The sequence below is a fragment of the Microtus pennsylvanicus genome, chromosome 1, assembly GCF_037038515.1.
Source record: "Microtus pennsylvanicus isolate mMicPen1 chromosome 1, mMicPen1.hap1, whole genome shotgun sequence".
NCBI classification, from domain to species: domain Eukaryota; kingdom Metazoa; phylum Chordata; class Mammalia; order Rodentia; family Cricetidae; genus Microtus; species Microtus pennsylvanicus.
In genome coordinates this window covers 124,714,670-124,741,735 of record NC_134579.1, presented here as the reverse complement: position 1 = coordinate 124,741,735, position 27,066 = coordinate 124,714,670, and the positions used below count along the sequence as shown (strand labels likewise).

The following is a 27,066-nucleotide window of genomic DNA, read 5'->3' as shown; positions in this document are numbered from 1 at the left end:
TCCTGCCTTCCCCCGCCAAGACGGGGTGGCTACCGTGGGTTCCGCCCCTGGGGAACGTCGCGTACTGGGATCCTCATTACGCTGCTGCGGGCGGGGGGCGGCGGCTGTCGGTGGTGGTGGTGGCTGCGGCCGTGATGCTGAGTTCCCGGGCGCAGGCGGCGAGGACGGCGGCCGACAAGGCCCTCCAGCGCTTCCTGCGCACCGGGGCGGCCGTCAGGTGAGCGGGCGGAGGATGGCTGGCGGGCCCGGGGCCTCCAGGCCTGCGCCAACCGGGCCGAGACAGACACCGCGGCCCAGCGCCGCTTTCTCGTCCCTGCAGTGACCGCGGCCTGCGAGGTCCCGCATCCTTTTCGGTGACCCCAGACCCGGACCCCAGGCCCTCAGTCTTCCCAGGTCTGCATGTCCCCTCCAGTTTGTTGTATGTCTGTCTCCCACCTCTGCCCTGCTGGCAGTTCTCACTTCTGCGTCTTAAATGCGCCGGTCTCCAAGCTACCGCAGCCCCTCAGCTGCTCAGTCTGTAACTACTTAAGGCTCCCCGTTCCTGCTAGGACTCCTGCGTACACCCAGCCTGTTTACCTCTATCTTCCCAAGGCCTGGTACCACACCCCCATTGCTCACCCTGACTGCTGGGTCGGACCTGTTGCTTGGGTTGTCTTCCTGGGATACTGGGGCAGCTCTAACAGCGCCTTACCCTCCTTGGAAGCCTCCAGTGTCCAACCTGTCCTTAGCGATGAGAACTAAGCCTTGCATAGACCTTGCCTGTGGCCTAACTGCTGACCTGAGAGCAAGACTGGGCTCTGCTTGGGCTTCTCCCTCCCAGACTTTCCCACTCTCCCTGTGATACCATTCTGCAGAGGAACCAATCAATCCACACTCTGCTTCTTTCTTTTAAGCCAAGTTCTGTGTCATTCTATGGACTCATCCTGGAAGAACAAATATTGATTTGAAATTCACGATTAGCTGTGATGTCGGAGAATGCTGGCTATTGCCGACGGTTACTAGTGCCCTAGTATTGTTCCTAGTGCCCCTTCTCAGTGAGTGCTTATTGAGCTGGGATACACATTCATACAGTCGGGGTGGGTATATTGCTCAGTGGTAGAACACTTGTGTATCAGCTATGAGGCCCTAGATTCAGTCCCTGGTACTGAGGGGAAAATCAACTTCATACAGTCCAAACATTAGGGTAAAAATGTATTACACGCATGTCCACATGCAACATGTATATGGATACATGTTGCACATAAGTGTGACTTGCCTTAAAATTGTGTTTTGGATAGTACTGCGGTTTCCTTATCTGTAGTAGAATCGTGCTGGTGTTCAAGTCAAGCCTGAAATGAAGAACTGTTTAATCTTATGAATTTGCAGAAGATCCCTCTTGTATTGTTCAATATTCCCACAGAGAAATCCATTTCTAAACTCAGGCATGATGTCACAACTCTGTCATTCTAATTGCTCAGGAGGCTAAGGTAGAAGGACTCTTGAGTTCAAAGCCAGCCTGGGCTACAGAGTGACTGAGGGAGACTCTATCTAAAAAACTAAGTAAGTAAGTAAATAGGGAGAGCCTGGGGAAATGGTTCAGGTGTTCAAGAGCTTACCGCCCAAGCAGCAAGTGTGAGGAGCAGAGTTCAGATCACCAGAAGCCATGTGAGCACCAGGTAGCCTGGCATAACCTGTGCTTAGCCTGGGAGAAGCATGGGAATTTGAGCAGCTGTGCCAGTGAGCTCTGTGTTCAAATGAGAGGCTCAGCCTGAAGGGACTGATGATGAGGACACTGGTGTCAGCCCCTCCCCCACCCCCAGTTTGGTTCTTAGTGCTTAAGCATCCTGATTTTCAAGACACAATCTTCCTTCCTTCCTTCCTTCCTTCCTTCCTTCCTTCCTTCCTTCCTTCCTTCCTTCCTGTTTTTCAAGACATGGTTTTTTCGTGTATCCCTGGCTGTCCTGGAACTCACTATACAGGACCAGGCTGGCTTTGAAGTCAGAGATCTGCCTGCCTCTGCCTCCCTATTGCTGGGATTAAAGACTTATGTGTCCGTGGCCTGCTTCAAGACAGTCTTTTTTTTTTTAAGACAGTCTTATTGATGTATATTACCTTAGGTTTAAAGCTTGCTGATTGGTGGGTTATTTTGACCAAGTCATTCTCCCTGCCAGCGTCTGTGTACCCACCTGCTTCTGTGAAACAAAATGACAGTAAATGTCTTTTCTTTTTTAGATATAAAGTCATGAAGAACTGGGGAGTGATAGGCGGAATTGCGGCTGCTCTTGCAGCAGGAATATATGTTATTTGGGGTCCCATTACAGAAAGGAAGAAGCGGAGGAAAGGTATTGGATTTGACTTGAGCCCCTCTTGTCTGAAAGGGATTGGGTGTTTGGTCCTCTCGTGTTTTGTTTTGTTTTGTTTTTAAGATTTATTTATTTATTACATATTTAGTGTTCTGCTGGCATGCTTGCCTTCAGGCCAGACGAGGGCACCATATCTCATTACAGATGGTTGTGAGCCACCATGTGGGTGCTGGAAATTGAACTCAGTACCTCTGGAAGAGCAGCCATCTCTCTAGCTCCCTTGTCCTCTCATCTTTAAAGTGAGGACCGTGGTCTATGAGGGGGAACTCCCCACTCTGAGGTGAGAAGGCTCTGGTTTAGCACCTTTTTAGACATGTTTTGTGCTAGCCGGGTGGCTCATACCTGTAATTCCAGCACTTAGCGCTGGAGCAGGAGGATGCCTGTGCTATACAGCAGTACCTGGCCAGGCAGTGTTACATAGGCAAGACCTGAGCGGAGTTGGGGGTGGGGTGAGGAGTGGGGAGGGCAAGGGGGCATGCTTTGTAATTATGTTTCAAGTGGCTCAATTGTCTGAGGTTCTCATTAATGTGTAATTATATTTTCAGTCCTGCAGCTGACTGATTACATCAAAGGAGTGGTTTTCCTGTGAGAGAGGAGGGAAGGGGAGCACCGGGAGGGAGGGAAAGAGGGGGGAGGAGGAACCCATGTCTATCACAAATTCTGATCCTTGTTAAATAAGGAGACGGTTGTAGAGAATTTCGTTTGTGTTTTCTTGGATGTTTGAGAATTTTCATATTAAAATGTTTCTTAACAAGGCTTGGCAGCACACACTTACAGTCAGAGCCCAGGAGACTGAGGCAGGAGGCTCTGAGATTGAGGCCAGCCTGGGCGCTTATGGACTGAGGGAAAGAGGGCATCCTGTCAGCTGTGCTGCTGTCTTTGCAGACAGACTGACCAGAATCAGCGTCTTTCTTGCTCACTGTGGCAAGAACAAAAGTGTTGTCCCAGGAGGCAGCTGAGTTGCCCACTGCTGTTACTGTTCTCTAACTAAAGGAGAACACGAGGGTAAGGAGGAAGGCGTGGCTACTGCCTTTGTCCATTTAATATCTGTGCCAGGCACCTGGAAGGATTTCAGAGAGAATACAGGACAGAGGCCTGTTGTGTGGTTCACAGTTCATAGCATAGAATGCCCAGTACCCCCGGCTTGCTCAGGTCGGAATCCCAGTTGAGGGCTCCCTGCAGATGCAGGGCCCCAGACGGGAGAGCAAAGGTCGGCCCAGCTGATGCACTGTCCTTCTCTACCCACGCTCTTCCTTAGGGCTTGTGCCTGGGCTTGTCAACTTAGGGAACACCTGCTTCATGAACTCGCTGCTACAGGGATTGTCTGCCTGCCCTGCCTTCGTCAAGTGGCTGGAAGAATTCACCACCCAGTACTCCAGGGACCAGCAGGGACCACACACACACCAGTGCCTGTCCTTGACACTGCTGAACCTCCTGAAAGGTACAGTGGAGACTTGAGGGGTACACATCTTCAGTGAGGAGATGACAGAAGAAAGACTTAGTAGCCATTTTGCATGGTGAGGGGGGCATTCAAAACTAAGATTTTTAGATTAAAAGTTAAATTTTAGTTATGTTTTATTAGAATCAATTGGATTCAAATTAAATCAGTCAGAATTTTTTTAAAAGTTGTGTTTATTGTATATGTGCTGCTTGTGTGCCATAGCACACATAACAAGGTAACTTTGGTTCTTTTCTGCTGTGTGCTCCTGGGGTCTGAACTCAGGTTGTGAGATTTGGTGGCAGGTGCCTTTTCTTACAGAGTTATCTCAGCAACCCCACTTTTTTTAAAAAAAATAAAATAAAAAATGGAGCCATTTATTTTAAAAATTGTCAGTTTAGCCAGGAGTAGTGGCTCACTCTTTAATCCCAGCTCTTGGGAGGCGGAGGCAGGTGGATGTCTATGAATTTGAGGCCAGCTTGGTCTAAAGAGCTAGTTCCAGGACAGCCAGGGCTACACATAGAAACCCTGTCTCGGAAAACCAAAAAGAAACAAATAAATATATCCACTACCACACTTCAACTCTTAGTAGTTTGTTTAGAAAGTGAGTGTTTTGGCCCAGGAACTAAGATCATTCACAAAGTAAAGACAAATAAAGGCTTTTAGGGTTTGCTTCCTTTTGCCTGTCAGAAAAGACTAAAAAGCAAATTGCAGATGCCAGAGCCTGGCAGCTGTTAGCTGGGGTGTGCACACACTACGATGGGGGTGGAACTTGGTCTGACTTTCTTGAATGTGCTTTACAACAGCCCGGGAGCCCTTGCAACCTGGCCAGTGCTGTCTGGCCTGAAAATCTCACGGCTAAAAGTCTTCCTTGTGGCTGCTGTTAGTGTCTGCAGAAAGATGTGAAGACTTTTTATTTATGTGTATGTGTGGGTGCCTGTGAAGGCCATGAGGGAGAGTCAGGTCTCCTGGAGCTGGAGTTACTGGCAGTCGTGAGCTGCCCCTCATGGTGCCGGGAACTGAACTTGAGTCCTCTGAAAGTGCAGATAAACTCTTAACTGCTGAGTCATCCCATCAGGCCACCTGTTCAACCTCATTATTGTAAATCTGTGTGCAAAAAGGTTATTTATTTACTTACTTATATGTGTGTTTAGATATATACACATGGCATGGCCCACGTGTGGAGGTCAGAGGGCAACATGGGAGTCTGTTCTCTTCTGCCCCTTGGGTTTCGGATTAAATTAGGTCACTAGACTTTGTAGCGAGCACCTTTCCTGCCAAGCCATCTCATCAATCCCAATTCAGTTTTGAGCAAAAGCTTTGTTTTTATTATTTTTAACTATTGAACTGTCCTTGATGGTACTTGTTTAAATCTGGATATTACATGGTAGTACGCAAAGGTCTCCAGCATGTTCCTAAACACCCAGGGTTGTGGGTGCCTGACAGAAGCTGCCAAACAGGGCCGCTTTACCACAGTTTGATCTCTTTTAATTTGGGGGAAGGTAATAATGTTAAGAGGAACGGCATAGAAAGTAGAATGTGACTTCATCTTAGTGGCATGGGAGCTTCACTGCTACAGCTGCGCTTGGCCTGTGGGAAAGTGCTCCTGCTCAAGTGTGTGGACCAAGAGGCTCTGGGAGCACATGTCGTAATCCCAGCAACGCCTGGCAGAGACAGAGGAGTCCCTGCGGCCAGCCAATCTAACCCAGCAATGAGTTCCAGTTTTAGCGAGCGTGTTAGTCTCAAAAAATACGGTGGAGAGTAGTGGAGGAAGAGGTCTGACGTTCAATTCTGGCCTCCATTGACACACACACCTACATATATGTGTGTGAGGTGCTGTGACATCCGACTCTGGCCTCCATAGACACACACACCTACATATAGGCACATGAAGTGGTATTTTTCTGGCATTGCCATTTCCCTGATGATGAGTAGCCACTGCAGCTCTCCTGCTTGTGGGCCATTGTCTAGAAATGGCTGCTCAAGGCTCTGCCTGTGTTTGAGTTTGGGGTTTTTGTTGTTAGTTCTTAGTACTTTTTTATTAGAATTTTTTTCTTTTAAAAATTGATGAGTGGGGGGGGCACATGTATGTGGGTGTCATGGAGGCCAGAAGAAGGCACTGGGTTCCCTGGAGCTGGACTTAGAAAGGTGAGCTGGGAGCTGAACTTGAGTCCTCTGGAGAACACAAGCGCTCTTAGCTTCTGAGCAGCCTCTGCAGCCCTGGCACTTTGTGTATCCTACATCTTAGCCCCTTTGTGGCTGTGTGGCCTGTAGCCCCCTTGCTTCGTAGCTCAGCTTGTCTATTATCCCTGCTGTTCAGCCTTCCTTCCGCCTGCAGCAGCAGCTCTGCATGTGGCCATTACACAGAAGCAGGTGTCCTCGGGTATCGGGCGGAGCTCTACTGTTGGTGGCAGGTTATGAAACTGCCAGTGACCTTGCCAGGTTGCCTCACAGCGTCCCAGGCAGCCATTGACATTTTCCCAGGAGTGTGATTCCTTTCTCAGCTCCACGGCCTTTGTCCTGGAGGGTGAGGGGCTGGGCCTAGTTGCTCACCTCCTGCTGCTCAGGTAGCAGCGCCCACACCCTGCCCCTGAGGCTCTGGCCACCGTCAAAGGGTGGGGCTGCCCTGGGGGCAGGAGGTCTGCAGTGTTGCCACCCTCTGGAGTCAGAGTCTGAAGTGTCAAAATCAAGGAGGAGAAAGTCTGCCCTGTAGATCCTGAGACTGCAGGGTCTTTCTTTAACTCCCACTTGAGCAACACTAGCCCTGTGCACTGCGTCTGGAGGCCTCTGGTCAGATTAGAGTCAGCACTCTGTGCCTGTGGCCAGTCTAGGGCCCCACCTTTGTTTGTTGTTGTATTAGTTTGTGTGCGTGAGGGGATGGGAGGGGGGTGGGATGCCACTATGTAGCCTTGGCTGTCCTGGAGTCTACTGTGTAGCCCAGGCTGGCCTCAAAGTCAAAGAGATCCAGCTGACTCTATCCCCTGAGTGCTGGGATTAAAGTCCTGCACCACCCCCACACCCAGCTTCAATGCATTTGTATTGTTTATGTGCCTGTGTGCATCTGTGTGGGTATCCTTAGCTGGAGTTAGAGGTGGAGAGCTGCCTGATGTTGGCGCTGGGCTCTGAACTCCAAACCTCATGATCGAGCAACAAGTTCCTATAACCACTGCAACCCCTCCAGTCCTGGGGCTGCCTGTCTTGCTAGTGAAGCCTCTTAGTGTCCAGGCTGTATCTGTGCTCCATCTGCAGAGGCTGCTCCATCCACAGAGGCTGCCTCCTGACCCTCGGTGTAGATAGAGCAGACCCAACTCTATCTTTTTATAGTTTATACTATTCTTTGTTGTCATTGTTTGGGATAGGACCTTGTTCTGCTGACAAGATTGGTTCCAAATTCCTGGGGTCAAGAAATCTTCCTACCTCAGCAGCCGGGACTATGGCCCATGCCCTGTGCCAGACAAATTTCTGTTTATAAAGTAATGCATTCAGCTGCCCCTTCAGCTGCTTTATGCATCCCAGCACGCTTAGTGCCTGGTGGTCCGTACAAGCAAAGGCTGAGAAGTCATGGCAGAGCCGTGGAGAGAGGTGCTCCATGCTGGGTATGGAGTTGACCTAGTACCGAGGGCTCCTCAACCTTGGGGATTATGAGTTCAGATCATACTCAACTGACAGTCATGGTAATTTGTAGCTTCCTGAAATCTTAAGATTCATTCAACAAACATGCTGTGCCTGCTTGCTGATTCAGCAGTGTGTGAGGCTCCAAAGAGCGTGAGGGAAGAGGGAGCTGCGGTGCCACCTGACACTGCTGTCACCTCCGCTGCTGTGGTGTGCGACACATCTGGTCAGGTCTGCTCTCATTCAGTTCTTGTCTTCCTTTCTTGTACCCAGCTTTGTCCTGCCAAGAAGTCACCGAGGATGAGGTCTTGGATGCGAGCTGCCTTCTGGATGTCTTGAGAATGTACAGGTGGCAGATCTCTTCCTTTGAAGAACAGGTAAGCACTCCAGACAGCAGGCTGAGCTTGGAGAGTCCTTTTTCCTAGGGACTCTCTCTCTCTCTCTCTCTCTCTCTCTCTCTCTCTCTCTCTCTCTCTCTCTCTGTGTGTGTGTGTGTGTGTGTGTGTGTGTGTGTGTGTGTGTGTGTGTGATCAAGCCCAGGCCTTGAATATGCTAGGCAAGTGCTCTCCCAGTGAGTTATATCCTCTACTTTCCTGGGACATTTTGGGCAGCCTTAGTGTTGTGTGAGCAGAGCTCCAATGTCTCACTGCTGTCCTGATCAGAGAGGACACAAAACTCCGTGACACTTAGGGATAGACCCTGGCATTGGGCGAAAACAGTGGTCACACGGGAGAACTTCCGGCTTCCACTGACTGCACTCCAAGTCGTGAGAGACCCTCCAGCCCATACCCTTGTTCCAAAGGACCCATCTTCAGAGATGACTTTAGCGCCCCCAGGCCTCGAGCAGGCATCTCTCACAGCCACTGGGCTTTGTTCAAGATGTTCTCCCTCCCCTTTTGCAACTTCATTGTGGTCTTTGGAATTTGGCATGCTTCCCTCCTGCCCACCATTACCCAGAATGACTCTGAGCCTGGGTCCCCAGAGTGACATACTCCAGCTTCCCCAGCACCCAGGCGCATCTTCCCCAGCTGCGTCTCCAAGTGGCCTGGCAGGGAGCAGCTCCTCAGAGACGACCACACTGGGGCTGGATGGGAGGTGTGGAAACATGGGATGGGGTGAGTGGCCCACACCCCTTGGTCTTACAGGTTCTTTCTTGTTCCTCCCTGATCTGAAGCCCTGTGCCTTGTTTCAAACACAAAATGGGTGATGAGTATCTTTGTGAAGGTTTCTCTTGCTGGCTGCACTTGTGCGCTGAACTCTGTGCGTTTCTGTCTCCATTTGGAACTGACCTCAGCTGCTGGACTGACTCAGCTGTCCTTCCCTGGGTCTCAGCTGGGAGAGTGACTCCCAGGTCAGTCTCCAAGGGCATTGTTCCTTTTTGTAAGTCCCACCCTTCTGTCAAGGACCTTCTCAAGCCAAGTCACCATTGGGACTATTTCCAAAAGTCTGTGCACGGCCGCTGATGGTCCAGTTGTGATGCAGCCACCGTGTCTGTGTTACTACATCTCTTGCTCCTCGAAGCAGACAGAGTGTTGGTCTGCTGTTGGTCCAGAGCCAGCTCACACTGACGGGCAACCCATTTTGTGTCTAAACCAGGAGCTATAGCCGGTTTATAGAAGATGCACTAGGCTCAATCCTGCATGTGCTTTACCTAACTGCATCCCTGTGCAGCCTAGTAAGGAGTCAGGGTACAGATGGGAGCACAGGGTCACAGAGGCAAAGTGACTTGCCCAGTCTCCTGCTGTATCAGTGGCAGAGGCAGGGCTGAAGCTGTCACCCTCCACCCTCTTCTGTAGTATTGCCCCTTTCCTCACAGCCCGAGCAGCTTACAGACTGGCTGACACAGAGGCTGTGTGAGCCTACAGAAAAAGCCAGCTACCTGCTGGGTCTCCTTCCTGACAGGCCTGAGCTTGTGCCTGAGCGCTTGTGCCATTGGCTGATGGTGGGTGGCCTTCCACCGCTGCCTCTGGATAAGCACTGGCAGACCTGAGCTCAAGGCCAGCCATGCCGCGAGCCGTGAGCCGATTTCTCCACAGAAAAAGGACTGGGAGTAGCTCAGTCAGAGGCAGACTCATATGCCCAAGGTCCCATCCCAGTACTGCAAATTACATTTAATTTAAAAAAAAAATTTTGTTGTTTTTTGAGACAGGGTTTCTCTGTAGCTTTGGAGCCTGTCCTGGAACTAGCCCTTGTAGACCAGGCTGGCCTTGAACTCACAGAGATCCGCCTGTCTCTGCCTCTCAAGTGCTGGGATTAAAGGCATGCGCCACCACCGCCTGGCTAAATTAAAATTGTAGAATGATGAAATAGTGCCCCAGTTTGCTGTGATTTCTGCTTGGAGAGTGTCCTAGTTAGAGCCACTGTTGCTGTGTGGACATATCATGGCCAAAAGCAAGTCGGAGAAGAAAGGGTTTATTTGACTTCCACTTCCACATTGTAATCCATCTTGAGAGAAGTCAGGGCAGGAACTCAAGCAAGGGGCAGGAGCTGATGCAGAGGCCATGGAGGGGTGCTGTTTACTGGCTTGCTCACCATAGCTTGCTCAGCCTGCTTTCTTATAGAACCAGGACTACCAGCCCAGAGATGGCACTACCCAACCACAGTGGCTGGGCCCTCTTCCATCGATTGATAACTAAGAAAATGCCCCACAGGCTTGCCTACAGTCCAGTTTTTTTAAAAGATTTATTTATTGTGTATATAGTGCTCTGTCGGCATATGTGCCTACATGCCAGAAGAGGGCACCAGGTCTTGTTATAGATAGTTGTGAGCCACCATGTGGTTGCTGGGAATTGAACTCTGGAAGGACAGCCAGTGCTCTTAACCTCTGAGCCATCTCTCCAGCCCCTCTACAGCCCAATCTTACAGAAGGCATTTTCTCACTTGAGGTTCCCTCCTCTCTGCTGACTCTAGCTTGTATGAGGAGACACAGAACTATCCTACACAGCAGGACCTGGTTGTCAGCTGAGGAAAGGTGGGGGCTGCTTCAAGGATCCAGTCTAGAATGGCATAGCTCAAGTGAGGCATAGGCAAGAGCTGGAGAGGTTTGGAGTTGGAGTGTGCTTAGGGGTTGGAGCCTCAAGCTTCATGCTGGTTTGGCCCAGTGGGTGGTGAGAAGGAGCGTGCAGGTGACTGGATTGTTTTAGGGTGTGCCTTAGCGCAGGGGTAGGGATGGGAGGCCTGAAGGAAGAGTAGGAAGAGAAGAGGGCAACACTGAAGGTCAGGGAAGCCTGGAATTGGAATAAGCTGGGTATACTGTGGGATCACAGAAGAAGCCAGGGCTAAGCCTGTCACCGAGTACAGGACTTCTCAGGAGCATGTGGGGCCCTCGTCTGCTCTAGAAGCCATTGTGTGCAGGTCGGGGGAGGCTTCCCCTTGGTCGGAGGGAGCTGCCATCAGATTGGATGGGGTCCTTTCAGAAGCTGGGTGAACTCAGTGTCCAGTGCCTGCTTGGAATGCACGTGACTCTGGCTTCCATCGCCAGCACTGCAAAGCCAGACATAAATAAAAGCTGAAAGAACTGATTACTGTGGCCTGACACTGGGCTCAAATATGGGGTCTGCTCTACCAGCTTAAAACAATCACCCTGCACCTGTGTGCAGTCAACAGGCCTGGGGGCCCAGGGCCTGCGACGGGGAGAGAAGGAGCCCAGAGCAGCCATGCAGGCTATAACTTGGGGAGGAGGTCTTTCAGATTGCTCCTAAGAGACATTTCCTGTCATAGGAGCCAGTAATGCCACCTCTGCACTCATTCCAAGTATTGGAGCAGAGAGTCACGGGCGTCTGTGCATCTACATGCTGAGCAGAGTCCACCACAGAAGTCAGCAGGCAGAGTGCTGCAAGTGAAGAGTTCATGTAATTAATCTTAATCAATAAGACATCGGGAGTCAGATAGCAGGGAAAGAACCTGAAAGATCAGAGAAGCAGGGAGCAGCCACCAGTCACCTCCTATCTTTACTAAGATCCTCTATCCACCCCATCTTCTTGTCTCTGTCTGTCTACAGTCTTCTAAACCTCTGTGGTTAATTTTGGTCAGCTAGTGGCTAGCTTCACCCTCTGACTCCAGACAAGCTTTATTTGTCAGAACACAATCAAAATATTACACAACATGCAAGTGCCTGCCAGTGGGCAGAGAGATGAAGATAAAGTCCTTCCCTTGGTCACTGAGCCTCAGGGCTTTTCCCACCTAACCACAATGCTGCATCATCAGCTCCAACAACAAAAGCAATACTTTTTTAAATATTTATTTTTATTTTCTGTGTGTAGGTGTTTGTCTCGTGTGTTCCAAGAGGACAGAGGAGGGTCTCCAGGTCCTCTGCAAGAGCAGCCAGTGCTCTCATCCACTGAACTATCTCTCCAGCCCCAAACAAAATTTTATACAGTCAGCCCTTAAAGGAAGGGGATTTTGCTTCATGCTACATTGTGGATAAACCTTGAGGACATTGTGCTCAGGGAAATACATGTTCTACGGTGTACAGTGGCACAGAAGCAGGACAGTAGTGAGTCTGGTTCCATTCATATGAGCTGTCAGATTTCTAAGGACAGAGGTAGGATGGTGGGTGTCAGAAGGGGGTAGTGTCTGGTGGCTGTGGTGTCTCGGATGGAGATGAACAGGGTGCTAGTTGCACAGTGATGTGAACATGCTCGGTGCTGCTGCTGTGCCCCTGGCAAGGTTGAGGTGTTGAATTTTGTACTATGTACATCTCGCCTTGTTTTTAAAGGAAGCCCCTCCTGGAGTTGGGTGCAGGTGTCCTTCAGTGAGTGGGACCCTGAGAAAACAGAAAACACTCTGCCCTGGTAAGGGTCAGGTCTGCTGTGCTCTCTCAAGGATGCTCTGTCCTTTGACAGGATGCCCACGAGTTATTCCATGTCATCACCTCCTCACTGGAGGACGAGCGGGACCGCCAGCCTCGTGTCACTCATTTGTTCGATGTTCATTCCCTGGAGGTGAGGTCTTCATGGCAGCCCGTGCTTATGCAGTGAGTCTTCGTAAGGCCTAGACATGAACGTAAGATCCAGTGACCGGAGGTGTGAGGCTGGCAAACCTTAGACAGCATGTTCCTGTTGGTGTGTGTACTAGGGGCCAGCTTCTTAAAGATGACTCGCTGCTGCAGCTTGGGTTTTGTTGGAGGAGAGAATAAGGCTTGTTTTCCCTGTTAGTAGAGGGGGGCGAGGGCCATGGGTTCCTCGAGTGAGTGCTTATCTCCCTGTAACGCTGTAAAGAGCTGACTGGCAAAGGGGAAGCATCCCAGAGAGAAGAAACATGTTTTGTGGCCACCATATAGGAACTCATGTAGAAATCAGCCCGAAGGCCGTCAGTGCCACCTTCAGAGCGTGGGCTGTGGACAGCGTTGCGGGTGGCTCAGAAACTTGTAAGATTGCTGGGGGGCGAGGGTTGTTAAAGGGTTGCAACTGTGTTTTCAATCTCTCTTTTCTTCCTACAGCAACAGTCAGACTTGACTCCCAGACAAGTCACCTGCCACACAAGAGGTAGTCATTTTCTACTGATTAAATGTGTATTTCTAAAGAAATGAATGAAAGCAAACTGTGTACCTTTTAGATGGGCCAAGCGCTGCGTGTGTCTCTCTTGCTGGCAGCATCCAGCTGCAGCTGTGCTGGACCTCCACGTCTGCTGAGGGCCAGGAGTGTTCTGGAAAAAGCTTTGAATGAGGCACTCCGAGTCATCCAACCCAGCTTAGGCTCCTCTCACCACTTCCGCTTGCCCTAAGCAAGCTACCCTACCTCCCCTTGAATGTTAGTCCTGGGAAAGATCCAGTAGACAGAAATCTGTCCTTCAGCATTTCCACTGTGGCCAGCTTTCACTGCAGAGAACCCTTTGTATTCTCAAGAGTTGAATTAGCACAGCCTCTGGGTCGTGGTAGTTGGGCTGGCGGTCAGTCCCTGGCAGCACCAGGCTCCGCAACTCTCATCTGAGCTCCACAGTGGATCCAGGAAACAATGACCCATTTTCACCAAATGAAATTTACAGAAACCAAGGGTAGGCTCATGTCCCACACTTGTGATGCTGAGGCAGGAGGATTTACTGTGTTTTTAAGGCCAGTTTGGGCTGTATAGTAAGTTTAGATCAGCCTGGGTTAGAGCATAAGACCATATTTCTGTGTCTCAAAAAAAGGTTGGGGAGAGAGAAGAAATAATTTTCCAGGTCACATGACTAATAAACAGACTCAAGACCTCACTCAGGACTATCCGATTCTCGAGAGAGAGTTTCTCATGAGAGTTTTGTCCACTAACCCCATCCTCGTCAAAGAGCAGCCTATAGAAGTTGTTTATTCAGGTTGTTTCTGTGCTTCCCTTGCTTTATGGAAAGCCTGCACCTCCTCCTGCCCTCTCCAACAGTTTGTGTACACCTGTAGATCTGTAGATCTCATGTGCATCCTTCTTCCCCCCGCCCTCTCCAACAGTCTGTGTGCACCTGTAAATCTCATGTGCATCCTTCTCCCCCCTCCTGCCCTCTCCAACAGTCTGTGTACACCTGTAGATCTGTAGATCTCATGTGCATCCTTCCCCCCCACCCTCTCCAACAGTCTGTGTGCACCTGTAAATCTCATGTGCATCCTTCTCCCCCCTCTCCAACAGTCCGTGTGCACCTGTAGATCTCATGTGCATCCTTCCCCTCCCTCTCCAACAGTCCGTGTGCACCTGTAGATCTGTAAATCTCATGTGCATCCTTCTCCCCCCTTCTGCCCTCTCCAACAGTCTGTGTGCACCTGTAGATTTGTAGATCTCATGTGCATCCTTCCCCCCCCCCCCCGCCCTCTCCAACAGTTCGTGTGCACCTGTAGATCTGTAGATCTCATGTGCATCCTTCTTGGTGTCTGCTCCATGGTACACAGCCTCACTCACGGGCCTTAAGCTTCTTCTGTGAGGATGAGACTGGAAATCAGCAAGGACAACTCACTGTGCTTCATGAAACAGTTTCCTAAAGGAGGAAAATCTGCTGTGTGCTAAGGAGGGTGGGGTCTGGTTGGATCTTGGGTGATGTGACATGTCAAAAGTGCTTTGCTTCCAGGGTCTCCTCACCCCACGTCCAATCATTGGAAGTCTCAACACCCTTTCCATGGAAGACTCACTAGTAACATGGTGTGCAAACACTGTGAGCACCAGGTAAGTGGCTGCCCCTTTATGACGCAGAGAGCGCAGTCTGACTTCGGGGCAGCTTTGGCGATTGCCTGCCCTCTGTTCCCCTGGGTCAGTGCCAGTGTCATTTTTTGACCCTCGGGCCCCAAGAGCAGAGATGTGGTGTGCTGTGGACTGTAGCTCGGGTATTTGCTTGCTCATGATGCGCACAGTGGATTTGAGAAGTGGGAGTGGCTTTAGCTTTGCATTTGAGGGTTCAAACCTTTCTTTATAGAAAAACTTCAACACAATACAAAGAGAATTTTACAGCTGTTACATTAATCTTAGAACATTCTAACACCTTGCCCTGCCCCTGCCAAAAAAAAAATGCCCCCAAACCTTACATATGAGCATTTTTCCTGAATGCCTCACAGCTGCTAATGTACCTTCTGTGTGCTGGGTACAAAGTCTAGTCTGGGCTTCCCCAAGCAGAGCCCTTTCATGGGCAGCCTCCTTCACTTAGCCTGTTTGCATGCAGACCTTCTCATGTGGTACGTGCAGCAGCACGTCTTGCTGTTCAGAGCCTGGCACAGCTGTGTCACATGGCCCTGCCGTGTTCTTGTCCACTGTCAGCTGAGTTTATATTGTTTCCACTTTGGGGTTTTGTGTGCGGCTGCCACATGTGGAGACCCTGACTCGAACCTTTGAGAAGCTGTGAGATGGCTCTCCAGGGTCCCAAGGCCTTGCCGGTGCTGTCCTGTCTGACTCCTGGACACTGGCCTTCATTGCAGTCATGGAGTAGTTCCCAGTTGAGGAGTTCGTCTGCTTCCCTGGGCATAACTGACAAGTAGATTTCACATAAATCTTAAGAGTGCTGAGTGATGTTTGATACGTTCTCTAAGTGATGGCCACAGTCAAGTTAGCCCATCTGGAGTAATGACCTTAGTGTGGGGGTGGTGAAAACGCTCTCAAGACCCACATCGGCAAGTTGCAAGTGTGTTTTAACTATAATCGCTAGGCTGTGTGCCAGATCCCTGAGGTCTGTGCCAGTATCTCCCCGTCTGCCTTCTACCTCAGCAGTCACCAGGCTACTCGTCTCTGGAAGTTTGTCTTTAAGCAAAGTCATGTGGGAGTTGTTTTTTGGGAGTTAGGCCCCCAGGTTCATCTGTGTGGTCAGAAAGGATGGTATTGTCTTATTTTTCCTGGCAGAATAGTATCTGTCGTGTACAGGTGTGTGTGTTTAGCACATTTTCTTTTCCTACTCTGGTGGCTGCTGAGCTTGCTTCTGAGGCTTGGGTATCGTGCTGATGCTGCTGTAAGTGTGGAACCCAGGTGTCTTTAGGAAGTGCTGAACTTACCTCCTTCCAGTACATACCCCAGAGAGATTGAGTCAATCGTTTGTTGATTCTATTGGTTGGTTAGGTGATTGACTTGAGACAGGCTGTCACTGTGATAGCCTAGGCTGACCTGACACTCTGACACCTTCTGCTTCTTGGGTCCCAAGGATGGGCTCACAGGTGTGCACCAGACTCTTCTGGCTGTAACTTTTTGAAGGTTATCCCTTTGTTTTCCATGGGGGCTGCCCCAGTTTGGGTTCCTGCCACAATGTAACAAGAGTTCCTGTTTCACCCTTTCGAAAACATGTCTTGTCTTTGTGGGTGTCTGTGCCCATCTGAGTGGAGGCCACTGTGAGCCTTGTGTCACTTGTCAGAAACCATCTACCTTGTTTCTTGGGACGTGACCTCTCACTGCTCTGGAATTTGCCGAGTCTGCTTGGCAGGCCAACCAGTGAGCCTCAGGAATCTGCCTGTCTCCACCTTCCTGGATCTGGGACTTGTTGTTGTTGTTTTGTTTTAATGTAGGCTCTGGGGATTAAACTAGGGTCCCTACACTTGCAAGGTAAAGCACTTGACCACTGAACCGTCCTGGCAGTCACCCTTCTTGGTTTTTGTAGTAACCATTCAAGTAGAGATGTGTCCCTGTGTTTGATCAGCATTTCCCTGACAACTGTAGTTCTCCATGTTGCTGTCTGCTATGTCTGGGTCTTGGAAAAATGTTTTATGGGGTCCATTGCCAATCTGCCTTTCTTCCTTCTGTTCTGCCTCCCTGCCTTCTGTCCTTCCTCCCCTTCTTCCTTCCTTCCTTCCTGCCATCCTGCCTGCCTTCCATTCCTCCCTCCTACCTTCTTCTCTGTCTCTGTCTCTCTTAAGTGTTTCAATCTTATGTAGGTATGTGTACCACATGCATGGCTGGTGCCTGCATGAAATCTGAAGTAGAGTTTCAGATGGTTGTGAGCCCCTATATGGGTGCTGGGAACTAAACTTGGCTCCTCTGCAAGAGCAACAAGCGCTCTTAACCACAGAGTCATCCTTCAGCGTCTTTTCTTTTCCTTCCTCCTCTTTTTCTTTCCCTCCTTCCTTCCCTCTCTTAACTCCCTCCTCTTTTTCTTTTTTGTTGTTGTTTGTGGAACAGGATCTCACGTAGCCCAGGCTAGCCTCTGAACTGATGCTCCTACTTCTGCCTCCCAAGTTTGAATATTACAAGCATTGCTACCGCACCTGGCTGCTTGTTTTCAAAAATATTGCTTGTTTTTTTTGTTTGTTTGTTTTTTTGGTGGGGGTGCTGCTGATTGATTCCTCGTATATTTTGGCTCTCACACTCATCAGGTGTGTGATTTACAAATGTTTTCTCTTACTCGGTAGTGGCCTTTGGTGTTTCTTTGCTGTCTAGTTTTGATTGACATCACCTGTGACTGTTAATTTTTTTGAAAAGGTTCATATGTTATAATGATATGTCTTGCCCATTCATCTCTGAATTTTCCTTTCATTTATTTGTATTTTGAAGCTGTTACGAGTGGAATTAGGAATGTTTTATTTTTTGCTTGTTACCAGCATATAGGACTGCAGTTGTTGGTTGATGCATTTTATGTCTTGAGATCTTACAAAATTTTATTATTTATTTTATTCTAGTTTTCACAGTGATGGGAACTTGACTCCCACAAGCACTCTCTCTGACAGATGCATATCCTGTACATAGGTGAAGTAGCAGGCACACACTTACACACACACACACACACACACACACTCACACACACACACACACACACACACAGTGTAAAGTTTCCCTTTCCTTCTTTTCCAGTAAGTTTTCTACTCAGATTCTCTCTCAGCCATGTTGAGTTTCCCTCTGCCCTGGGGCATATTTATAACACATCTCTGCAACTCTGGGTGCCAGCTTCACACCCGGGAAGACGTCTCATGGTTGCTGCTTCCTCTTCCCCTGTGTTGCTAGGTATTTTATTGCATATTTTGTACAGCAGAGACTCGGGTTCTGTCGTCCTGGAGGGAATGATTGTTGTAGGCAGAATGTACACATCTGTCATCCCAACTGTAAAAAGGTGGAGCCTGGAGGGTTAGGGGTCCAAGCCAACTTCAGCTGCAGGGTCTGGGCCACACAAAACCCACAGAAACCCCTCCGAGTACACACACAGAAAGAAAGAAAGAAAGAAAGAAAGAAAGAAAGAAAGAAAGAAAGAAAGAAAGAAAGAAAGAAAGAAAGAAAGAAAGAAAGAGGGAGGAAGAAAAGGAAATGGATTTTGTTCTGACAGGTAGTTAACTTGGTTCAGATCTCTGTCTCCTTCCTTAGACAGCAAATGTCCTATTCTGTATTTACTTCTGGATGTTATGTCTACCAAGACCCTCAAGGTCCCCCTGCACTTGTGTGCTCTGTGGGCAGTCGTGGAACAGGCAGGCGGGCATACACAGAATTCAGGGCTCCCCCTCCGGGACAGCCCTGTCTGCCTGCCAGCCTGGATTCTGTCTTCGGACGTCTCAGTCCTGAGCAAGGCTACTTTTCTCTAGCACTGTGTAAAGTAGGCAGGCAGACCTCACCTAGGAGCCCATTTCTGTCCATCAATCACTGTCCAAAGGGTCCTGCTTTTAAAGTCTTTCCAGGGATTGCAGGTCTAAGCCATCCCGTCGCCTCACACAGGGACGCTTCATAGCACAGTGTGGCCGTCTGTGTAGAAACTCACGTCTTCCACTGCACTACTGTTAGCAGAGTCTCTCTCTGTGGACATCTGCAGTTCTCTGATGTCTTAGGCTTCAGCTACTCCTGTTTATGGTGCCGTCAGTGGCACTGATAGAAGTCCTGGCAGTTAATGCCAATTCCTTAGGAGATGTGTGAAAACGTGTATGTATATCCCAAGCTGCTGGGTCGGGTGCGCACCCCAGAGCAGTCTTCACGCTGCAGGCTAATGCTATTGTGCACTGAATGGCACTGTGACAGTTTAATATCTGAATACTAAGCGTTTCATCTGTCGACTCTAAGCTCTTTGGATTTTCTGCAATATTTGTTTCAGAGTCCTGTTCGATTTGATACCTTTGACAGTCTTTCCCTCAGTATTCCAGCTGCCACTTGGGTACGTATTGATCTATGGCTTATTTGGATCTGTTCTGGACACCATTCAGTCCCACAAGGGCTTTGGGCATCTTATGTGGCCCAGGTACTAAGTGTCATTCAGGTGTGGCTGGCTGAGCCATTTCAGCTCTGATGGGAGGGTCTGATTGTGGGAGAGGGAAGGTGACTCTTCATCTCACTGAAGACATTGGCATTTCCATACTTGTGTTTATGCACACATCCCAAACTCTAAGGTTGTAGGTCTGTGCGCAGGTGCACAGTCCCTAAAGCTCCACCCCAGACTTGTGCAGGTGCATGGTCCCTAAAGCCCTACCCCCCAGGCCTATGTAGGTGCACAGTCCCTAAAAGCCCTACCCCCACCCCAGGCCCGTTTAGGTGCACGATTCCCACAGCTCTGCCCCTCCTGAGTCTATCAGCGGTAGCAGCATAGGGGTTAAATGACACTGAGGTGTGTTGTGAAGCTTTATGCCTGTGTACTCCAAAACACAGCCCTGGGAGGCTACTCGCCACCTGCTAATGATTTCAGCATGACTCCTGTGAGCTGTTCTGACTGCCTGCTTCTGCTCTAGGGACACCCACTGACCCTGGACCACTGCCTTCATCATTTCATCTCCTCTGAGTCAGTGCGGGATGTTGTGTGTGACAACTGCACAAAGGTATGCTTTGCAGTGTCCCCTCCCAGCTGACACCATGTGCTTTTGTGGTACCTCTCATGCCACCCCACGAGCTTCCAGCTAGATATGCCCAGGGCATCTTTCAGCCTCTGCCATTTCCCCTGCCTTGGTTTGCAGAGTGGCTGCCTATGAATTTGTTTCCCAGGTAAGTTTTGTTTCTTCCATGGTGTTTACAGGGGAAAATGTTAAGCTTTGTGCATAGAGCTGAGACACACCTACTCCAGTCTGTAGCTCTTCCATTCCCCTGTCTTGTGTCCACCTTTTCAGATGTGCCAGACTTCTAACGCCGAGGAAATACAGACTTCAGACTTTGGGGGCTGAGTGGGTGATTCCACACAGCAGCTGCCTGCCTCTCTCTCTCTCTCTCTCTCTCTCTCTCTCTCTCTCTCTCTCTCTCTCTCTCTCTCTCTCTCTGTCACTCACACACACACACACACACAGCCCACTCCAGTATGGATAATGACTCTCGAAAGCTGCATTCCTGGAGCTTCCTGCTCAACCTGCAGGCAGCTTCAGTAAAGTCTCTTTCCAAGCAATTGCTCTATTTATGAAATCTCCTGGGGTGGGTGTAGGGGCTTCTGAATCTTGGAAGTTGCAGTGACCTTCCCAAGTCTTGCACGTTCTTGTGAATCTCCAGGGCCACCTGAGCTTCCCTGCACACTCCAGAAAAAGAAGCTTTAGTGGAACCTTGGGTGGTGCTGGGCAGCAACCAGGCAGGAAAGATGGTGCTCACGGGTGCCCTTAGGTGTCCATTGAGAGATCTGCTGCTGCTCCATCTCCAGGGTCTGGTGCTGAAATCCAATTCACACCCCAGTCCCACTATCAGTAGAAACTGCCTGTGATTCTGAGGCTCTCTAAGGCAGGGATGTCCAAGGCATCTATGATTGTCCCCAGAAGCCACTCAAGTGAACTCCTGAGCAAAGTGTTCAGGGCTGGGCATCACCCAGGCCTCCTAAGCCTCCTACTCTGACTGGGGCAGAGAGGGTGAGGGAGGAGGCAGTCTGGGGAACCCACACAGGACTGGTTTTCTAGAGTTATTTATTTTGTGTATATGAGTGTTTTAGCCTGCATGTATGTGTGTACACCATATGAGTGCCAGGTGTCCACACAAGTCAGAAGAGGGCACAGGATCTGGAACTGGAGTTACAAATGGTTGTGAGCCACCATGTGGGTCTGGGAACCAAACCTGGGTCCTCTGAACTGCTGAGACAGATCTCTGTAACCCTCTCTCCATAGAGTTTCTGAAGACAAGATTTAAGAAATTCACACTTAGCCGGGCGGTGTTGGCGCATGCCTTTAATCCCAGCACTCGGGAGGCAGAGGCAGGCGGATCTCTGTGAGTTCGAGACCAGCCTGGTCTACAAGAGCTAGTTCCAGGACAGGCTCCAAAACCACAGAGAAACCCTGTCTCGAAAAACCAAAAAAAAAAAAGAAAGAAAGAAAGAAATTCACACTTTGGTGTTTGTTTTCCCCTTTCTCTTCCCTCCACAGCTCCTGTTTAATGGCCAAGAGGAATCTGTGAGGTTGACCTGCAGCTCTGTGGGTGTCTGCAGTCAATATGCTGTTATATGACCTGTTATATGTCTGACCATATGCTGTTACTTTCTTGCAGATTGAAGCAAAAGGGACGCTGAATGGGGAAAAGGTGGAACACCAGAGGACCACTTTTGTTAAACAGTTGAAGCTAGGCAAGGTGAGCCTACCTGTGCATGTGGTTGGCCATGCTGGGGGGGGGGGGGGCGACTCTGTCAGCTGCTGAAGCACCTTAGCACTGCACTTTCCTCTCTGCCCACAGCTGCCCCAGTGCCTCTGTATCCATCTCCAGCGGCTCAGCTGGTCCAGCCATGGCACGCCCTTGAAGCGGCACGAGCACGTGCAGTTTAACGAGTTCCTAATGATGGACTTCTACAAGTACCGCCTCCTGGGACACAAACCAAGTCAGCATGGCCCCAAAGCCAGTGAGAACCTAGGGTCTGCCCTGGAGCTACAGGACACACAAGCGGCCCCGAAGCCAGGTGTGTACTGTGGGACGCTCTGCACAGAGAAGGCTTTGGTGGCCCCACTTTTGGCTCTTATGACATGCACACTAGCTATGCAGTGGTTAGCTAACTTCATAATAACAGGTTTGGGGGTTGAAGGGAAATGGCTTGGTGTTTCTTCGCTGCACTAGGGACAGAACCCAGCACCTCAGTTCTACTAGGCTAGCACTCTCCCTGAGCTAAGACCGTCAGAATTACCTAAAGAGCTGAAATTACACAGTCATGAGACACAGTTTAAACTGTCACTGGACCAGCGAGCTGGCTCGTAGTGAAGCAGTCTCAGTTGACTCCGTGGAACCCACACCAAGGCAGGGGGCAGTTTCCACAGCCTGTTCTCTCCTCCACATGCTTGTAGTGTGTGCATATGCATCAGTCACAGTACAGTTCAAAATGTGCAAATATAAACAACGGGCACCATTGGTGCACGCCGTTAATCCCAGCGCTGGAGAGCAGAGGCAGCCTGGTCTACAGAGTGAGTCCCAGGAGAGAGGGAGAGGGAGAGGGAGAGGGAGAGGGAGAGGGAGAGGGAGAGGGAGAGGGAGAGGGAGAGGGAGAGGGAGAGGGAGAGAGAGAGAGAGAGAGAGAGAGAGAGAGAGAGAGAGAGAAGTTATCACAGATGGCCAAGAATGTGATGTTGGGCGTGGGTTCTGAGAGCATCTTTTGTGACCTGCAGGTTCTGTAGAGTTGTAGGTAGGGAAGACCCCTGGCTTGCAGGAGTCAGGCTGGCTTTGTACATTCCCATACTTTACTGGCTTAGAGACCGTGTGTGTGTGTGTGTGTGTGTGTGTGTGTGTGTGTGTGTGTGTGTGTGTGTCTGTGTCTGTGTCTGTGTCTGTCTGTCTCTCCATCTTCAAATGTCGTTCTTCAGGACCCATCTCTCATTGCCCTGGAACTTGTCAAGAAGGCTAGCCAGTGAGCCAAGTTTCTAGGTCTCTGCCTCCGCAGCTCTTAAGATTGCAAGGGCATGTGCCTCCATGAATGGCTTAAAAAAAAAATACAGGTCATAATATAGACCAGCATGAGACTGGTCTCATGCTTACAAAGATCTGCTTGCCTCTGCCTCTCAAATGGTGGGGTTAAAGTCAAGTGCCAGGGGCTATAACAGTGGTTCTCAACCTTCCTAATGCCATAACCCTTTAATACAGTTCCTCATGTTGTAGTGACCCCAACCATAAAATTACTTTCTTTATAATAGTACAACACAATTGTACATATTTTGCTACTGTTCTGAATCCTAATGTAAATATCTGATATGCAGGATATCTCTGGTATGTGACCCCTGTGTTGAGAACCTTTGGTCTGGAGAGATGGCTCAGTGGTTAAGAACACTCACTGTCTGTTCTTCCAGAGGACCTGGGTTTGATTTCCAGCACCCACTTGGCAGCTCACAACTGGCTGTATTTCCAGTGCCAGGGATCCAGTATTGTTCTCTGACCTCCATGGATACCAGGCACTCAGATGATACTCATACACATATGCAGGCAAAACATGAACACATGAAATAAACGTAAAAATTTTTTAAAAATGTGACACTACACCCAGCTTCTGGCACCTTTTTAAAAACTATAGGTTCTGAGACTCAAACTCGGGTGCACGTGTTTGAAGATAAATAAGATGAATACCATACTCCTTCTCCCTCTCCTCCATCCTCCCCATCCTCTCCCCTCCCCTCCCTTCCCTCATTTCACTTCTCCTTGCTACCACTGCATTGGTTGGCAAGATGTCACTTCAGTGGGACTGTGATTTGCTCTCTTACTATCTCTCTGGATGTGGTGGTTTGAAAGGAAATGGCCTTCAAAGGGAGTGGCCTTGTTGGAGTAGGTGTGGCTTTGTTGGATGAAGGTGTTGGGGGAAGCCCAAAGACTTCCTCAAAAGGTCTCATTTCTCAAACTTCATCAGTGTGACAGTCAGTCAACTTCCTGCTGCCTTCTGGTCAAGATATAGCCAGCATCATGTCTGCCTGCATGATGCTACAGTGCTCCCTGTCATGATGATAATGGACTGAACCTCTGAAACTGTAAGCCTCCACCTCAACTAAATGTTTTCGTTGTAAGAGTTACTGTGATCATAGTGTTGTCTTCACAGCGATAAAAACCCTAACTAGATACTAGGTGAACAGGGGGAACAGTTTAGACAGGGAGAGCCTCAGCCCCTGGCTCTTGTTTCAGTCTGAGAGCCTCTCCTGCTTTCTTTCCCAGGCTGCAGGGCAGTCCCTGATGTTCAGAGCATGGTGGATGTGAGCACAGAAGGCGACAATGAGCTACTTAGTGTGTGAACCCCACATTCTCTCCTTAAGGGAAGGACATGTGTGACATCTGGAGCGCTGTGCATACTCAGACCAGGTGTCAGAAGCTGACAGAGCTAATGAGAAGGCTTGCCGTGTTCTGAAGCAGTGTAGGACGTTTCTGGTGGTTGCTGCTCAGGAAGGGATGCTCCTGGCCTCAGGAGAGTAGAAGCCAGAGCACCCAGAATTTGAGTTCCCTCCCAGCACAGTGCTGCCCACCTCACTAGGTTTTGTTTTTATTCTTTGGTTGGGTTTTTCATGACAGGGTTTCTCTAGAACTTGCTCTGTAGACTAGGCTAGCTTCAGAGATCTGCCTGCCTCTGCCTCTCAAGTGTTGCTATTAAAGGTGTGCGCCAGCATGCCCACCTTCACCTCACTATTGATAGTGCACAATGAGAGTCTTGGTTTGCATCAGAAGCTAGGGCAGCTGCTGCTACATAGACTTGAACAAAGGTGGGAAAATTCACACATCAGTCCAATGTGGGTAGTGCAGTGGGGGATGCACCTTCGGGGTGATGGGATGCAGGTGGGGACCGGCCATTGTGCTGCTTGCCCATGCCTGGCACCCATAGGCCAAGGTGGCATTTCAGAGCCAGCTTGGGGCACTGCATGACCCTGTCTGCAGTCAAACAGAAACCACAGCCAATTGTTTGCTCAGATCAGCTGCCCATGTCCATGACTCAGGCTTTTCTGTTACAGGTCTGAGTCAGCCAGGAGCCAAGACACAGATTTTTATGAATGGTGCCTGCTCGCCATCCTTGTTGCCAGCCCTGCCTTCCCCGATGGCCTTCTCTCTGCCGGTGGTTCCTGACTACAGGTGAGGACGACTGAGGCACCCACTGTCCGCTCACTGTGCTCTACTGTTCTCAGTGTAGAAACAAATGGACGTGTGGGGTGATCGCCTCTTTCGCTTAGGTGCAATCACATTGTTACTCCATTTAAAGGAAATTCTGGAAGTGTATGAAATCTGCACGTGTGTGCACACATGAGTAGTGTAAAGAGAACTGTTTCCTGGGATTCTAGCTAGGTGGCCAGTGCAGACTTCAGTGTTCACTGTAACACACTCAGTGTTGAGGCATAGAGCTGTGTTTAGCAGTGTGCGTGTGGACCATTGCACTCACCTCCTATAGTGTGACACACGCAAGACCTGGTTCTCTCACCAACAACTGACATTTTTCCACCCTTCAGCTCCTCCACATACCTGTTCCGCTTGATGGCAGTTGTCGTCCACCATGGAGACATGCACTCTGGACACTTTGTCACTTACAGACGGTCACCACCTTCAGCCAAGAACCCTCTCTCAACCAGCAACCAGTGGCTGTGGATTTCTGATGACACTGTCCGCAAGGCCAGTCTGCAGGAGGTCCTGTCTTCCTGTGCCTACCTGCTGTTCTATGAGCGAGTTCTCTCCAGGGCGCAGCAGCAGGGGCGGGAGTACAGGGCTGAGGAGTGACAGGCCAGCCCAGAGCCAGGCCCATGGTGAGGGCCACATCCGTGTTAAAAGAAGGCATGCCACGTGTCCACGTGTGAGCCAGCCCCTGCAGAGCCCCTCAGCCTTCTGTGTATTCTGAGAGTAGGCTCACTCGGGAACCAGTCTTCGCAGCGCTGCCAGGGTGTACCAGAAGGTGTCCTCGTGAGGACAGCATCCATTGTGTCTAGAGCATCTTACTCATCTGACACAGGTCATTAAAGAAACTGACTCCAGGAGCCACCCTTCCTATACTGTAATATGCTAGGTGTTCTCAGAGGGCATTGCCTTTGTTTGATCCCCTGACATTTCAGCATAGATCTTTATTTTTAATAAGGAGGCCCGTAAATATCATTGGCAAGACTTAGTGACATTATTAAAGGCAACAATTCAGAAGAACAAGTGCCTTTCCCTTCTGGTTGTTCTGAGAACAGGCATGACCTAAGATTCACAGGCACAATGTTGGGAAAGCCCTCGTCCTTCCAAGTTCCTTGGAGGTCAAAAGAACAGCACGGTGGCTCACGCCTGGAGTCCCAGCACTCAGAAGCTGGGGCAGGAGGATCATTACAAGTTCCTGGCCAGCCTGAGCTACATATAAAACCTTGTCTCTTCCCAAAAGCCTCAAGACCACCTCCCCACCTTTGGGTCTGTCTTTTGTAATCTTCAGTTCTTTATGTGTAGTCACGCCACTTGCCAGTCCACCCTGGGGGAGAGGTGTCTGCACCGCTGCTCCTCGCCTCCCTGGAAGATGGCTAGCTTCCTGTTAGCAGTTGCCTATAGTAGGGTTTACAGGCAAGAGTCTGGGCGGGGTGACCTGAGAGCTGAGCTGGGAGAGTACACTGGCCCAGGGCCACAGTCTCTCTGAACCTTGCTTTTTCAGTAAGGGCCCACAGTGAGGAGGAAAGCAGTGTGGTGTTTGAACAGAACTGCAGCCAACACATCCTGCCGTTACATTCTAGGAGCGTATTCTAAGTGTGTGTGTCTTCAGTGACCTTGTTAAGCAGAGGGTACTCTGGGCATTTTCTTCCGTTTTCAGATAAGTTTCATGAATAGCCCAGGGATGGAGGATGTTGATGGCACAATAGTACTTATGTGTTAGCCAAGTTAGTAATTAAAAAAAAAAGATACCAAACCAAATTCAGACTGACTCTTCCGATGTAAGATTTGGAACCAGACCTATCCAAAGGTAACTGAGGTAAGGCCAAGGATGTTTTCTCTGCAGGGGTAAGCTGCAGATGTTCCAGATGTGCCTAAGCATTGGCTTTGAGATCAGATCTCACTGTGCAGACTCCGAGACTGCTGTGCTTGCCTCCAGCCACAGTTCCCACAGGGGCGGCTGAACCATTTGTTCTGGCCCAGGCGGCCCTGTGGACAAGTGCTCAGTCCCTCGGTCACTTGTGATCTTAGAGGTCAGCTAGGGAAGAGAGACGACCAAAAGGACAACTGTGAGACGCTGGTCCCAGCCCAGGGTTTGGGCCAGGCTGTAAGTGTGTGACCCTGGCGAGTGCTGATGTACTTCCTCATTTTGTAAATTATTAGACATTAGGTAGCAACCAAGGATGATTTCTAGTTTTAAGTTATTCACAGTAGGTAGCTTCTTCCTGGAAAAACCTAAGTTAAGCTAGTACTTAGGCTGTAGGCCGCGGAGTGTGGATCTGCTAAAGGCACTTTTGTATCTGCTGTGTACTAAGCAATAAAGATGGTTTGTTAGGAAACA

At 49.7% G+C, this 27,066-nt stretch overlaps 1 protein-coding gene across 2 annotated transcripts; it reads left to right on the top strand.

Annotated features, from left to right (window-relative positions):
- On the top strand, positions 1 to 27,066 carry Usp30 (ubiquitin specific peptidase 30). 2 transcript variants are annotated; one of them, XM_075983050.1, is made up of 13 exons: positions 1 to 217; positions 2,212 to 2,321; positions 3,601 to 3,783; positions 7,666 to 7,769; positions 12,237 to 12,335; positions 12,833 to 12,878; positions 14,419 to 14,513; positions 18,826 to 18,885; positions 19,454 to 19,540; positions 21,171 to 21,251; positions 21,354 to 21,573; positions 24,581 to 24,698; positions 25,070 to 27,066. In XM_075983050.1, the coding sequence occupies exons 1-13, from the start codon at positions 135 to 137 to the stop codon at positions 25,332 to 25,334; spliced, it is 1,551 nt and encodes a 516-aa protein (XP_075839165.1). In that variant the 5' UTR covers positions 1 to 134; the 3' UTR covers positions 25,335 to 27,066. The 2 variants fall into 2 exon arrangements, with proteins under 2 accessions (XP_075839165.1, XP_075839174.1); XM_075983059.1 differs by lacking the exon at positions 2,212 to 2,321 and having other exon boundaries at positions 15 to 217.

Coding starts and splice junctions, on each gene's coding strand:
- Usp30 (XM_075983050.1), top strand. CDS start 135: ATGCTGAGTTCCCGGGCGCAGGCGGCGAGGACGGCGGCCGACAAGGCC. Junction 14,514..18,825: donor GCAAACACTGTGAGCACCAG/GTAAGTGGCTGC, acceptor TATTTGTTTCAG/AGTCCTGTTCGATTTGATAC. Junction 21,574..24,580: donor ACAAGCGGCCCCGAAGCCAG/GTGTGTACTGTG, acceptor TTTCTGTTACAG/GTCTGAGTCAGCCAGGAGCC.